Raw genomic sequence first — 13,403 nt, 5'->3', positions numbered from 1 at the left:
CCTTAGGATTCAAGGTATATATAAGCTTTTCAATGGCACCCTGATCTATATATATATATATATATATATATATATATATATATATATATATATATATATATATATATATATATATATATATATATGGGAAGTGCCGAAGTGGAAACCGACTCGTACAAGGAAACATAATACTCCTAACAAAAGAAGAACACGTGAAATTATGGAAACCTCTGAATATTACTATCATACAAACATTGAAACACTTTTTCAGCATTAATTTGTAAACCTCGGTTTTTTCCTCAAATACTATTGGATGATTGAAAATCTAATTTTCTATTTTTCTGAATTTTTTTAACATATATCTGTATTAACTAGCACGAATTTTCTAATTTTTCGGTCAATATTTTTTTTTTCGAAAACGAATTATATGTACACGTTATTTAATTTCGAGCTACAAAACCTAAAATTGCGACACTTTTTTGGGATTCGTAGCCCGGAATAGCAGAAAAAAAGGGAAAGAAAAGAACATGGTACATCGGATTCGAGCTAAATTGTTCAAATCCAATTTTCAAATATATTTACATTGTTTCACAACTATTATTACAAAATGGGAAGAAAAAAAGAACACAAATAATTATTAGTCGAAATTTTATTTTTCTTATAAAAAAAACCTTATGTTTTTTTTTTTTTCAACAATCGTGATAGCAATAGCATCGTAATCCCACGTTTGGTATCGGTGCAATCTCACAACGTGTACGTGGATTAAATGGGCCCCGTGTTTTCTCGCATCTGTATCCACATTCGTACTCTTCGCCTAATTAATAAGCCGCACCCACCGTAGATCTATTGATAAATTACGATCCTTCATTGGCATCAATATGGGATTGAGACTACGAATGCGCGTAGCTTCCACCACCATTATTTCTCCTTGGTAGTAATTAACTGCACCAATTACAATATTAACAAGGAATAAAACTTAATACATAAATATATATTCGGTCTTACAGATGTTACACTTACTAAAATTCGTCGGCAATAATATAGTTGTGGACTAAAAATAAAATTTCACACACAATTGATGTTTGTAAAATGTATAGTTGATTTATGTTCGATTGGATATACATTACCTAGGGTGAAAAGTGGAAGGATCGAATTGGAATTAACTACCACTTTCAGAAGGTCAAAATTTTTTTATTTCAGTGAAACTAAATTCAGTTATGTTCGAAACATAAAAAATCAAAATTTTAAAAATTGAAATAAAAAAACTTAGCTTCAAAATTGGAAATTTTCTTATCAAAATTGGTGAAGTTCATAAATTCCATTTTTTTACATTTACCTATAACATTAGGTACATGATAATATGAATATTATAAGTGTAATTTTCAGTAAGTGTAATTAGTACCCACATCATGATTCATGACACGAATTTGGGCCCCCAATTGGATGAATATCTAATCACATTCTTCTTTCTTGGTTACCTTAATTGTAAAAATAATTGTATTAAGGCGAAATCTTTGCCCCTATGCCCCCATCCCGTAGCCCGACAAGTATTTGATAGAGTAATGTAAATCACGATAATTCAACGGCCTGTTAAGGTAGCGAACCCGGACTTGGTGCCCATAAAGAACCAACCCTCATTGGAGTTGAAATCCACACACTGCGGCTGTCAGAATTCGATCCTAGAACCTTGTAGCAAGTTACTACCCCGGAACCAGTTGAGCTGCACACATGCGGACATTGTATAATATTACTTGTATGGATGGCTTAGTTAATGGAACACAAAAGGTGTATGTCATTTAACCCGAGTTTGAACTCTCTTGTCAAGTACTCTTCTTACATCAAGATCGTCACATATAATTTACATGTCTCGTGTATTTCGTAAGCCATTGCAGGAGAATAGGATATACCAGTAAAAAATAACACTTTGGCTTGTAACTATAATTAAAATTGGTAACATAACAAAATTTCGATCAAATTTCGTCGATTATATCGATTATTCTATTTCGTCAAATTGATAACATAAAAGAATCGAAATTGCTACAAAAATAAAATCATTGTAATTTGTATTAATGCTGAATTTTAATTCCTATTTTTTATTATATTACCCATTTTTCATCTTCAATTTACAAAAATCCATCAAATTTACAGCTACCTACCAAGTTACCAAGCACCAACCCTATGAAATATCTCAATTATAAAATTATCAACTCTCACTAATTAATTAAATACAACCGCAAATAGCAAAACAACAAAATTGGGCAATTGTTTACTTGGGGAAAAAGGCTGACCGTTAATGAAATTACCACGTGCTGCCATCTGGAAAAAGATATTAGAACCACCGAATACTAATTAAATTATTGTCTTAAACTTGGATTTAGTGTGTGCAATTCCATGTGCGAAGGTGTAAGTACAATGAATCAACGGTTGAGAATTTAAACTTGGGAATCTCCATTTCAATGCCGCTCCAGCGATGCAGGAAAATATATGAAATTATACCCCAGAAAATATTAAATAAATAAAATTTTATTAATTACCAACGAAATATGGCTTGATCTCACTTTGCAGCCTTGAAATATGGTATTTTGGCCTTTTGCACCCTTAAAAAAAATTAATAGTATTTTGCACGCACGAAACACAATAAATTATTCACAGTGCTGCCTCAATTATAAATTTATAACTTAATGAAGGTAATTAATTTCATTTTTTATTGAATTGTTTATTTCAAGAGTGCAAAATAATAGATTAAAATTATTATTTTCTTCCACCATTAACATAATTCCGAGCGTAAAAAATGCGAAAAACAAAAATTACAGCAAATTACTGAAAAAACTATGTTTTCGTAAAAAAAAAAAAAAAAAAAAAAAAAAAAAACTTTTCTCACTAAATTATTTGATTGATGATTAGTCAAAATATTTGGTTGAAATATTTTGAAGAAAATATAATTTTCAAATAACTAGATGCCGAAATAGCTTAAGGATTTTTTTTTTCTTTTGTTTTTTGTAAAATATTTAAATATTTAATATATTGATGAGATCTATTTTTATTTTTTGCACTTTGTAGTTTCTAAGGACCGATTAATGTAAAAATATGTTGATTTGTCATTTGGCATCCTAGAATTAATCACTAAAAAATATTAAATTATTATCACTAGCTAGCTTTAAAAATTCATTTTGAGGTGCATTATGTATCATTCATTGTGTTTCAGGGTGCAAAATACTATTAAAAAGATTGAGGACGTAAAATGTTAAAAAAGTATATTTTAAGGATGCAAATTATGATTAAGATAAATTAACATACACCCTTTAAGTTGTTTCTGTTGTTACAAATTCCACATGCCCTCCGTCCTATCATACTATCATAGGATAAAAAAGTTTAAATTACAACAATCTCCCTAAAGGTAAGTGTAATTACAAAAAAAGACCGCTTCTGTTTGAGAAATTACATCCGGCCTATTGCAATGTGTAATTTTTTATATCCACCCCTTCAAAAGGGTGTTAATAAAAAAAACTATATCAATTACAGGGGGAAATGGGAATGCATTTATAAAAGAGGGAGAAGTTTTTCATAAATAAACCTTACCTCGGGAGCCGATTGCAATTATACCCCTCATTTTGTTTAGGTTACAAAATTACTAGCATATTGCAGGTAACGACATATGACCTTCACCTAATCCTCATATATTTTATTTTAACATATATTTATATCTATTTTTCTTTCCATGAAATTTTATTTTTCATCATAAATTTTCTTTCTTTTCTTTTTTAATATTTTTTGGCCAAAAATGAAGCTTTTAATATTGATATAAAAATGGTCTCGTCAAAACCCTTGTGCGACATAAATTTTCTTTAAGATCGATGAAAATTATGTGCAATTTTTTTTTTTTTTTTTTATCAACGGGATTTGGTGCAACTTTCTCTCAACACGAGAGGATCAAGGATTTATGCAAGACTAACTCGTAATCCTTATAGTCGATTTTTTTCAACACAAGGGGTTTTTATGTTGCGATGTTGCATATTATATAAAAAAGATGTCTCAGACATATATATATATATATATATATATATATATATATATATATATATATATATATATATCTAGACTGATGATATCTAAATGATAAATTTATTAATATTGATAATATAAGGATATAAATAACATGATGTAACGTAGAAATCAATAACTTTTTTTTAATTTCTAAAATAACAGTGGAGATTTTAACGTTACATGGCTGATATTTAAATATATATATGTAAAGATATTTTATCAACAAGTGGAAAGATCTTTTAATACTTCCTCAATAATTATCAAAGTTGCATCATACTTGGAGACCAACCAACCCCCCATGGCTCGCCACGTATACACCAATTTTGGACTATTGATCTGGAAATGCAACAAAATACTAATAATTAAAAAAAAAGAAAAAGAAAAAAGGAAAAAGAAAAATTGGTGGACAGTATATGTGGGTACGGAATTTATAAAAAATGACGCATTAATAATATATAAATAAAATAATATTTCTTTAAGTTTCATGATTTCATCTTATGGGAGGAAATTGCATCATACACCTCAAAATATTATTTTGGCATAATACAGTCCAAATTAAAAGGAAGAAAAAAAATTGCACCCTAACATTAAAAGATAAAAAGGACATTTTTTCACCATAACATCACAATTTATTTGGCGAGTTGCAACCCCATGTATAAAAAAAAACACGTATGAAGAACAAATATGCAAAATAAAGCAACGAATTTAAAATTTTATACGGAACAAAAACATAGGGTTATGAAAATCTTGGGGTGAATAGGTAATTTTTAAAATTACAGAAAAAGGGTATTTGAGTCATTTTTGGCTCAAAAACTATACTTTCAGTCCCATGTACACTCGCGCGTGCAGCACACTGTGAGCTGGCAGGGGCTAATGACTTTGATTAATTTTCGTAGAGGGTCATTGCTAATGTTTTTAATGCATGGGGCTTTTTCTCCAATTAGAGATTGCAAAGGGATGGTTTTTATAATTATAGATAATTACATGTTAAAATAATTTGATAATTTAAACTTTAAATAATTACGCATAAGTAATGTTACCAATTATCGAGAGTTGAGTAAGTTGATTTTTTTTTTTAATGTAATTTTTATTAAAAAAAATCATTTTTTGAATGTGAGTGCAATTCACCAACTTAATAATAAAGTGCTGGTGCAGATGTCTTAACTTAATATTTTGAGAGGGTGATCTATGTCAAATGCTCGTATTTGATGGCGCGCAATACAATATGTAATATTTTTGTATTTTTGTATTTTTTTTTTTATTATTATTTTTACAATTTACTCGAAAAACAATTATTGGCAAGTAAATTGAAGAATAAATACTGCAGTAAGTTTTAATCATGCATGTTATGCCATTATTATTAAAATCTGATAACGTCAAAAAAGCAAGTGACGCACAATAAAATTTATTCATGATGAAACAAAATAAAGTTCTAGCCTATGAAAACGCAACAAGCTGCAAACCATTTGCTGGAGCTAGCTAGTATACAATTTTGCTAACAGGCAAAAATATCAATAATGCTGTTTAAAATATTAAAAATAATCAAGATTTGATTTTTATTATTTAAAAGAAATAAAATTGGAATTTAGTGGCCCCCTTTTAGTATATATAGAGTGAGATTCCTAATACTAAAGCATGCCCACTGCACTTAAGAGTGTGATATTTTCTGCCTTTTTTTCTTAAGTGGGAGTGAGGCAGTTGAAACTTTTATTTATAAATTTAATAAATAATTTTTTTATTTTTTAAAAAGAAGAAGATGGCTTCTAATGTAGAAAAAGCTGATCTCGAAACGCCATTGATTTCGATTTCACATGAATACGATCCCAATACGAAATCGAAATTCAATAGAGATGAAATCGTGGCTGAAGCAAAGTTACAATTGTTTCTAGCAGGTCCGATGATGTTTGTGAATCTTTTGTTGTCACTTGTCCAAACTATTTCGGTTATGTTCGTCGGCCACGAAGGAGAGCTAGCTCTCTCCGGTGCATCCATGGCCACTTCGTTCGCCTCCGTTACCGGCTTCAGTCTACTGGTAAATAAATTAATTTCTCAACCATACTATATTTTTTTCTTTTCTCGTATTAATTATTTTATTTTATTTTTATTGGGTCGGTTTCAGGTTGGAATGGCGTGCGCATTGGACACGTACTGCGGCCAATCGTACGGCGCCAAACAGTACCACATGCTGGGGATCCACATGCAGAGAGCCATGCTGGTGCTCCTGCTAGTGAGTATCCCACTCGCATGCACTTGGGCCACAGCCGGAGATATTCTCCGGCTGTTGGGCCAAGATCCGGCCATTGCAGCAGAGGCCGGAGTCTACGCCCGCTACATGATCCCTTCAATCTTCCCATTCGCACTCCTCCAGTGCCAGTTCAGATTCCTACAGACTCAAAACAACGTCGTACCAATGATGCTCACCTCGGGATTCACGACGCTCCTCCACATACCTATTTGTTGGCTACTCATATGGAACTTCGGGCTCGGGAGCAAAGGGGCCGCCCTCGCGAACGGAATTTCGTACTGGACTAATGATTTGTTCTTGGCCCTTTACATCACATTGTCCCCTGCTTGTAGGCATACTTGGAAAGGCTTCTCTAAAGAAGCCCTACAAAATATTTCCAAGTTTTTGTGGCTTGCAATCCCCTCTGCTATTATGGTTTGGTAAGTATATATTATTATTATTTATTTATTTTCCTTAAACATGTTAATAATTAATATATTTGACATTTTTTTTATATTTAATCCTTGTTGTGTAGCTTGGAGATTTGGTCTTACGAGATTATGGTTATCGTATCGGGGCTTCTCCCGAATCCCACTTTGGAAACGTCAGTTCTGTCGATCAGGTTAGCTAAATCAAATCAGCGGAGCCAGAATAAGACCAGGGGTCATTAAAAAAAATAATGTAGTATTGTAGGACACATTAAAAAATGACATTTAATAATTTATTTAATTGTGCAAATTAAATTACTAAATTGATTGATTTTTGTGTTTGCTTCAGTCTAAACACAAACAGCATGATTTACATGATACCCCTTGGACTTGGCAGTGCTATAAGGTGAATATATATATATATATATATATATATATATATATATATATATATATATATATATATATATATATATATATATATATATATCCCATCATATATATAACTTAATAATTTAAAAAGTATTTTCAAATGTAAATATATTGTTTATTTGATTTATTTAATATTGTTCAATTTTCTCAGTGTACGAGTTTCGAACGAGTTGGGAGGGGGGAAGCCAAAGGCGGCTCGTCTGGCGGTATACATGGCCACGTTTATGGTGGCGGTGGAAAGCGTGGTGGCGGTGGCGGTGATAATATTGGGCCGGAAAGTATGGGGTTACTGCTTCAGTAGTGAAGAAAATGTAGTCTCATATGTTTCTGAAATGATGATATTAATTGCTATTACAAATTTGGCAGATGGAGTTCTCTCTGTTCTTAATGGTAATTAATTATTAATTAGTATTATACTATTATAAGATTAAATTATTTAATTTTAATTATGGCTTAATTAACTTTAAATTTTGGATTTAATATTCATTCTTGAAATTGTGCAGGCATAGCAAGAGGGTGTGGCTGGCAAAAAATTGGTGCTATTGTCAATTTGGCATCTTTTTACATAATTGGTATTCCACTTGCATTAGTATTGGCTTTTGTGTTTCATCTTGGAGGCAAGGTATATAATTTCATAAATTATAATCATAATTTTTTTTTATATTATATATAATTATTAATTGAATTAATTATTTTTCTAATTGTTGGGTTAGGGCCTTTGGATCGGAATTATTGCCGCGGTTTTCGCTCAGACGTTTTTCCTTTCGATCATAACCCTTCGAACTAACTGGGAGAATGAGGTAAAAAAAAATCATATATGAATTACTCGTGTACAGTTAAACGTCTATAAATTAATACAGTCGGGACTAACAAATATCTATTAATTTATTAAAATATTTAATTACCGAACTAATAATTTATAAGGTTTTTACTTAGTCGAGACCAGAAAAAACTATTATTTAAGCGAGATTATTAATTTATCGAGTGTTACGATATTTTTTTTTTTTTTTTTGGATTTATTAGGCAACGAAGGCTTCTGCTAGAATATTTGACTCAACAATCCCAGTTGTGGAATAGTGACAAAATAGATGACGAAATTGAAAGCAAGGGCTGAGGTCAGCAAATGAATTTACGTTGCTGTTTAGCCGAAGAAGACACAGCCAAGAAGAGTTTTATCAGTCATGTGAAATAAGTTTTATGTTTGTTTATAATTTATTTATTTATTTTTCTATTTGTTTGTGAGGTTTATGTGTTTAATAAATATGCTGTCCCACCACAATCTAATTGTGCGAGTAGGGACGGATATTGTAACAAAGTTTTTGGTTTTTGTCGATTTCGATTCAAAAAGTTCCGATTACGAAGTAATAAGAAAGTTCTGATTTCCGAATTGAATAATTAACCAAGAAAATAGAAAATTAGAACGGAAAAACTTGTTCCAAAAATCGAGTTTTTTTGTATTATAGTTACATTGTTTTATATTATTTTTTTGCTTAATCCAACTTTGCACCTTTGAAATATTGATTTTTATCACATTGCACCCTATAAAATAATTAATAGCACTTTGCAACTTCGAAACACAATAAATCATTCACAATGCACCATGAATGAAGTTTTTAAGCTAATGAAGCTCATTTCATATAGGGTAAACAATTACACCTACACCCCTGAGGTATGCTTAAATAAATTTAAGATCCCTGTGGTATAGATAATTACACTCACGCCTCCTGAAACATAGTTAGAAATTCTAATAGGAAAATGCATTGGATACGTTATTCCGATAGAGTTCTAACGGACTATTACTTTTAGCTAGTGGTGGAGACAACATAGAGTTATGGGGTGTCATGACTCCATCAACATTTCTTAAATCAATCATAATTATTTGTTGTCTCCACCACTTACTGAAATTAATAGTTCATTAGAATCTTATCGAAATAACGTATACAATGCATTATCTCATTAGAGTTTCTAACTATGTTTCAGGGGATGAGTGTAATTATCAATACCACAAAGAACTTAAAGTTCTTTTAACATATCTTAGAGTGTGGGTATAATTTATCCTTCAATATATTTAGTGTATTTTTTGGGGTGCCAAAATGTGATTTCATTGTTTCTATATTCCTCAATCTTTTAAGTCAATTTCAAACTACAAAGTGGAAATATAAAATACATATCATTATCATATTTTAAAATATATGTTTTTTAACCAAAAAGTATTTTGCAAGACAATTTTTTTTTTTTTTTGTGGAAATATAAAATACATATCATTATCATATTTTAAAATATATTTTTTTTAATCAAAAAGTATTTTGCAAGAAAAAATATTTTACAAAAAAGAGAAAAAAAATCTTTCAGCTATTTTCTTGTCAAGTTATTCAAAAATTATATTTTTCTTCTCAAGATTTCTACTAAATATTTTGACCAATCACAATAAAAGATCCACAAATCCAATAAATATAGTGAAAAGAATTATTATTTTTTTCTGTTCTTTTGGTACTTAGCGTTTTTTTCGATCAATTAGGTTGAGGTTAGACGAAAATATCAATTTAATTTGTTATCTTGCACCATGAAAAATAACATTCTGCCCTCATTAATTTTGAAATTTTCACTTCAGATAGTGCATCGTGAATGATTTAATGTTTAAGGGTGCAAAATAATATTAATTATTTTTAGGGTGCAAAATACAAAATCCTCCATTTCAAGGGTGCAAAGTGAATATTTTCTTTTGTAAAATAGTTCCGGTTTCTTGGGAGCCGAAAATTGAACGGTGAAGAGTGTACCCAGTCAGAATCAGAAACACAAACATACGACATCATATTGCCGACATCTATTATATATTTTCTTACGTCACCATGCAAAATAATTGTTTGGAGTTAATTGCAAAACTACCCCTTATGTTATTTTTAAATTGCTAAAAAGTCCTCACATTATTTTTATCAGTGTAAAAATGTTGTGTTTATAACCTCACAAGTATCTAATTTATTATTTTTAGTATAATTATGCTAATAAAACATTTAATAATTATGACATCATAATTATTAATTATTTTTCTATGCCACCACTTGTCGACTGAGCTGTCTCGTCATAAGGTGATTTAATGAAATACTGTACAATGAAAAAGATAGGCGGATTCAACGGTGCACAAATATTCAAAGAACTCATAAAGCGTGATTATTAAAATTACTTTTATTTTTATTTTTAAAATAATTATATATTAATTAATGTGGTCACAATAATTGCAGCTAGCAGCCCCACTAATTTATTACGAAATGAATATGCCCAGATATGGCTAGTTGATTCTGCTAGTGGTTTATATAAAATAATAGAAAAACAATTGGACGGTCTAAATTAGTCTTCCACTACCAAACAAAATAACTAGTAACACTGCAACAGAGTAGGATATTTAAAGACAATAAAATTAATTAACAGATATTTTGATGCTCCATATTTGATATTTTTTTTTTACTCAAAATGAGTTATAAAAAAAATAAAAAAAATCAATTAATCTTATTTCGAGTTTCAACACTTAAATGAATATTTAATAACTTTCGACTTGTGTTGCTTTAAATAAAGGGACAATTTGTTAAACATGACAGATTCCTTGTAATTTGTTAAAAGTACTTTGTCAATGTTTGGAAGCGTTTTGGATCTTATTTTAATTTCATTTTGAGGAAATATGTTTTGGGGAAATAATTTGAGAATGAAAGTAATGTTTTTTTGTATTTTGGAAGGAGACAAAATACACTGTAGCAGTCAAATCATGTATAAATGTTTTAGAAAAATGTATTTTTGAAGAAAAAAATTGAAAGATGAAGTGATGTTTATTTGTTTTTTAGTGAAGACATTTTTTACTGTAGCAGTCAAATCATTTTACTGTAGCAGTCACATCATGTCTGAAGGAGAGATAAACTTTTGAAATTGTTTTGAGAAAATGATTTGAAAAGTGTAATAAATCTCATTTTGTTTTGGGAAAACAAAGAAAACAAAATGGATATGGTTCCAAACATTGCCTTTGTTTTTCACGTCTCGCGTCTATCCGAACTGTTTTTACGTTAAATTATGTCTAACCCCACTACAATTCAGTCAAATATGCTTCATCCACGCTCTCCGATGATGCCGTCATCGAAACTTTGCCACACAAACACACCCCTACACACCTACATGCACGCATGCACAACCACACGTACACACATATGGTTTTGCTTACGTTACTCATTCATTTTTGTTGCAATCTAATGATCATGGAAACAAAAAACGAAAAATATGAAAAATTGTTTTTGCGATGGTGATGGTAATTACTAGTAGAAATTTTGCTTATTACTATGATTTTTTTGCTACAGTAAAAAAACGTATTAAAATGTACTTTTACTATGAAACAATTTTGAAGTCGTACTAAATACTAGGATTTACCGTAGCAAAAAAGTATTTGGTACGGAAATTTACAGTAGCAAAGCTTTTGTCACGCCCGTATATGCTACGGGGCAAATGCATAGCAAAAGCTTTTTTAGTACGAATTTGGTACATTTTGCTATGGTTAATGATCGTAGCAAAAGGCCATTTTTCTACTAGTGAATGTTTGTGATGATATACACACCAGATATTTAAGTTTTTTTCTTCAGCTTATTTTAACTACGTTGTAACTAAGCTACGCAAATAAACTTCTAATTATTTGTCTAACTTTATGAAAATTACGTGAAATAAATATTTTTTTGCTAAACTTTTGCTCGTTTAATTTTTAACTAAATTTTGTAAATAAATTTTTTTAGTTGTTTGTGTAAATTGTGTATGTGATATAGGATCCATCTATTTTTATTTTAGTTTTCTCTTTAATATATTTTAATTAAGTTGTTGTTTATAAATATAAATAAATTGTTGTTTATTAATATAATTAAGTTATGCAAATCTCCACTTCATCATTACTGTTATTTTTCCTAAATAATTCCATTGCAGAGACTCTAGATTATCGTCAAATTCAAAACGAGAAAGCGCACAAAGATTTTTAGCAAAAAAAAAAAAAAAAAATCTTCCATCATTGAAGCCGTAGAGAATATATTTAAGGGACGTCTACCTAATTTTTCCTTAAATCAATTGTAAAGGTAGATGTTTTTCTATCAACAACGACTAGCATTATTATTTTACGAACTTCATAATTACATGATATTTATTTTAATAATGACCACTTCACAATCATGTGGGATAATGAATTTTTAGATTGATTTGATTACATAAATTATTTATTAGTTTCTATTTAGCTGAAAAATCATATCTTAATTTCTTTTTAGCTTTGCGCCATCTTTCACTGGTTTACTGAAATTAAAATGAAGGTGCAATAATGAATATGTGGGTAGATGTGTATGTTAGAACTAACCCCTATTAGTACTGCAATTTTCTCACCGTGCGATGCACGAGATTTCAATAAGGAAAAAAAATTAAACATATAATAATTAAATTGAATTAAATAAATCCACATCGGCGTGTATGAGAGAGAGAGAGTAAAAATAATACAATAATTTCGCTAGTGAATTTGCAAATCTGATTTGCTATGAAGATCATTAGAGAAAAAAGCTGCAAAATAAGAGATGAAAAAATAATAATAATTAATATTAAAAAATTATAAAGATGCCATTAGAATTTCTTAGGTTGCCCTAGCGTTTCTTACTTTTATATATAAGATAACTAAATAAAGTTAAAAGAAATAAATGAATAAAAATAAAAATTGAACGGCCGAAATAAGTCTTGCACTGGCATACAAATTAATAATAATAATAAATAAATAAATAGAAAAGAAAAAAAGATATTTATTGATAGCAATAGATCGTCATTCTTTTTTTGTCGTTGTTTTATGAAATGTTGGATGCATATGAATATGATTATTCTTCTCTTCATTAATTAATATACCAACAAAAGAGAATATAATGTGCATCATCACATGAATAAGACCTTATCCATAAATTAATTTATTTATTTATTTAGATAAGTCGCACCTACTACCATTGAGATTAACATTAATTAATAATTATAACTAAACACCATCATCTTTGGAATAATTACACAAAATGTCCTTGAAATTTGATTACAGTTATAAATTCAACATAAATTTAATTTGTTTGTAAATTGCACTACATCCCTCTAAGTTAGGTCTCATTACATGTAGGCCCCTTTCGAGTTCGAAACGTTACTCAAACCTCCATTAAGTTTAAACATATCGACAGTTAATCATATTTAAAAAAATTATGTGTATATATGAGACTTGATAAATACAAGACACATTTTTGTAAAAGTAGGAGATTTTATTTAAA

General features: G+C 29.6%; 1 protein-coding gene across 1 annotated transcript; it reads left to right on the top strand.

Annotated features, from left to right (window-relative positions):
- Positions 1 to 5,494: 5,494 nt before the first annotated feature.
- Positions 5,495 to 8,494, top strand: LOC105952306 (protein DETOXIFICATION 16). Its single transcript, XM_012975842.2, has 8 exons — positions 5,495 to 6,055; positions 6,143 to 6,687; positions 6,783 to 6,869; positions 7,025 to 7,081; positions 7,259 to 7,497; positions 7,611 to 7,729; positions 7,821 to 7,907; positions 8,131 to 8,494. Exons 1-8 carry the CDS (start codon positions 5,780 to 5,782, stop codon positions 8,182 to 8,184), a joined length of 1,464 nt encoding a protein of 487 aa, XP_012831296.2. The 5' UTR covers positions 5,495 to 5,779; the 3' UTR covers positions 8,185 to 8,494.
- The last annotated feature ends 4,909 nt before the right edge of the window (positions 8,495 to 13,403 follow it).

This window comes from Erythranthe guttata, chromosome 10 (genome assembly GCF_056151865.1).
Source record: "Erythranthe guttata isolate IM_541 chromosome 10, IM_541, whole genome shotgun sequence".
In the NCBI taxonomy this organism is placed as follows: Eukaryota; Viridiplantae; Streptophyta; class Magnoliopsida; order Lamiales; family Phrymaceae; genus Erythranthe; species Erythranthe guttata.
Note: the sequence above shows the minus strand (reverse complement) of the source record. Positions and strands in the feature narration are given on the sequence as shown.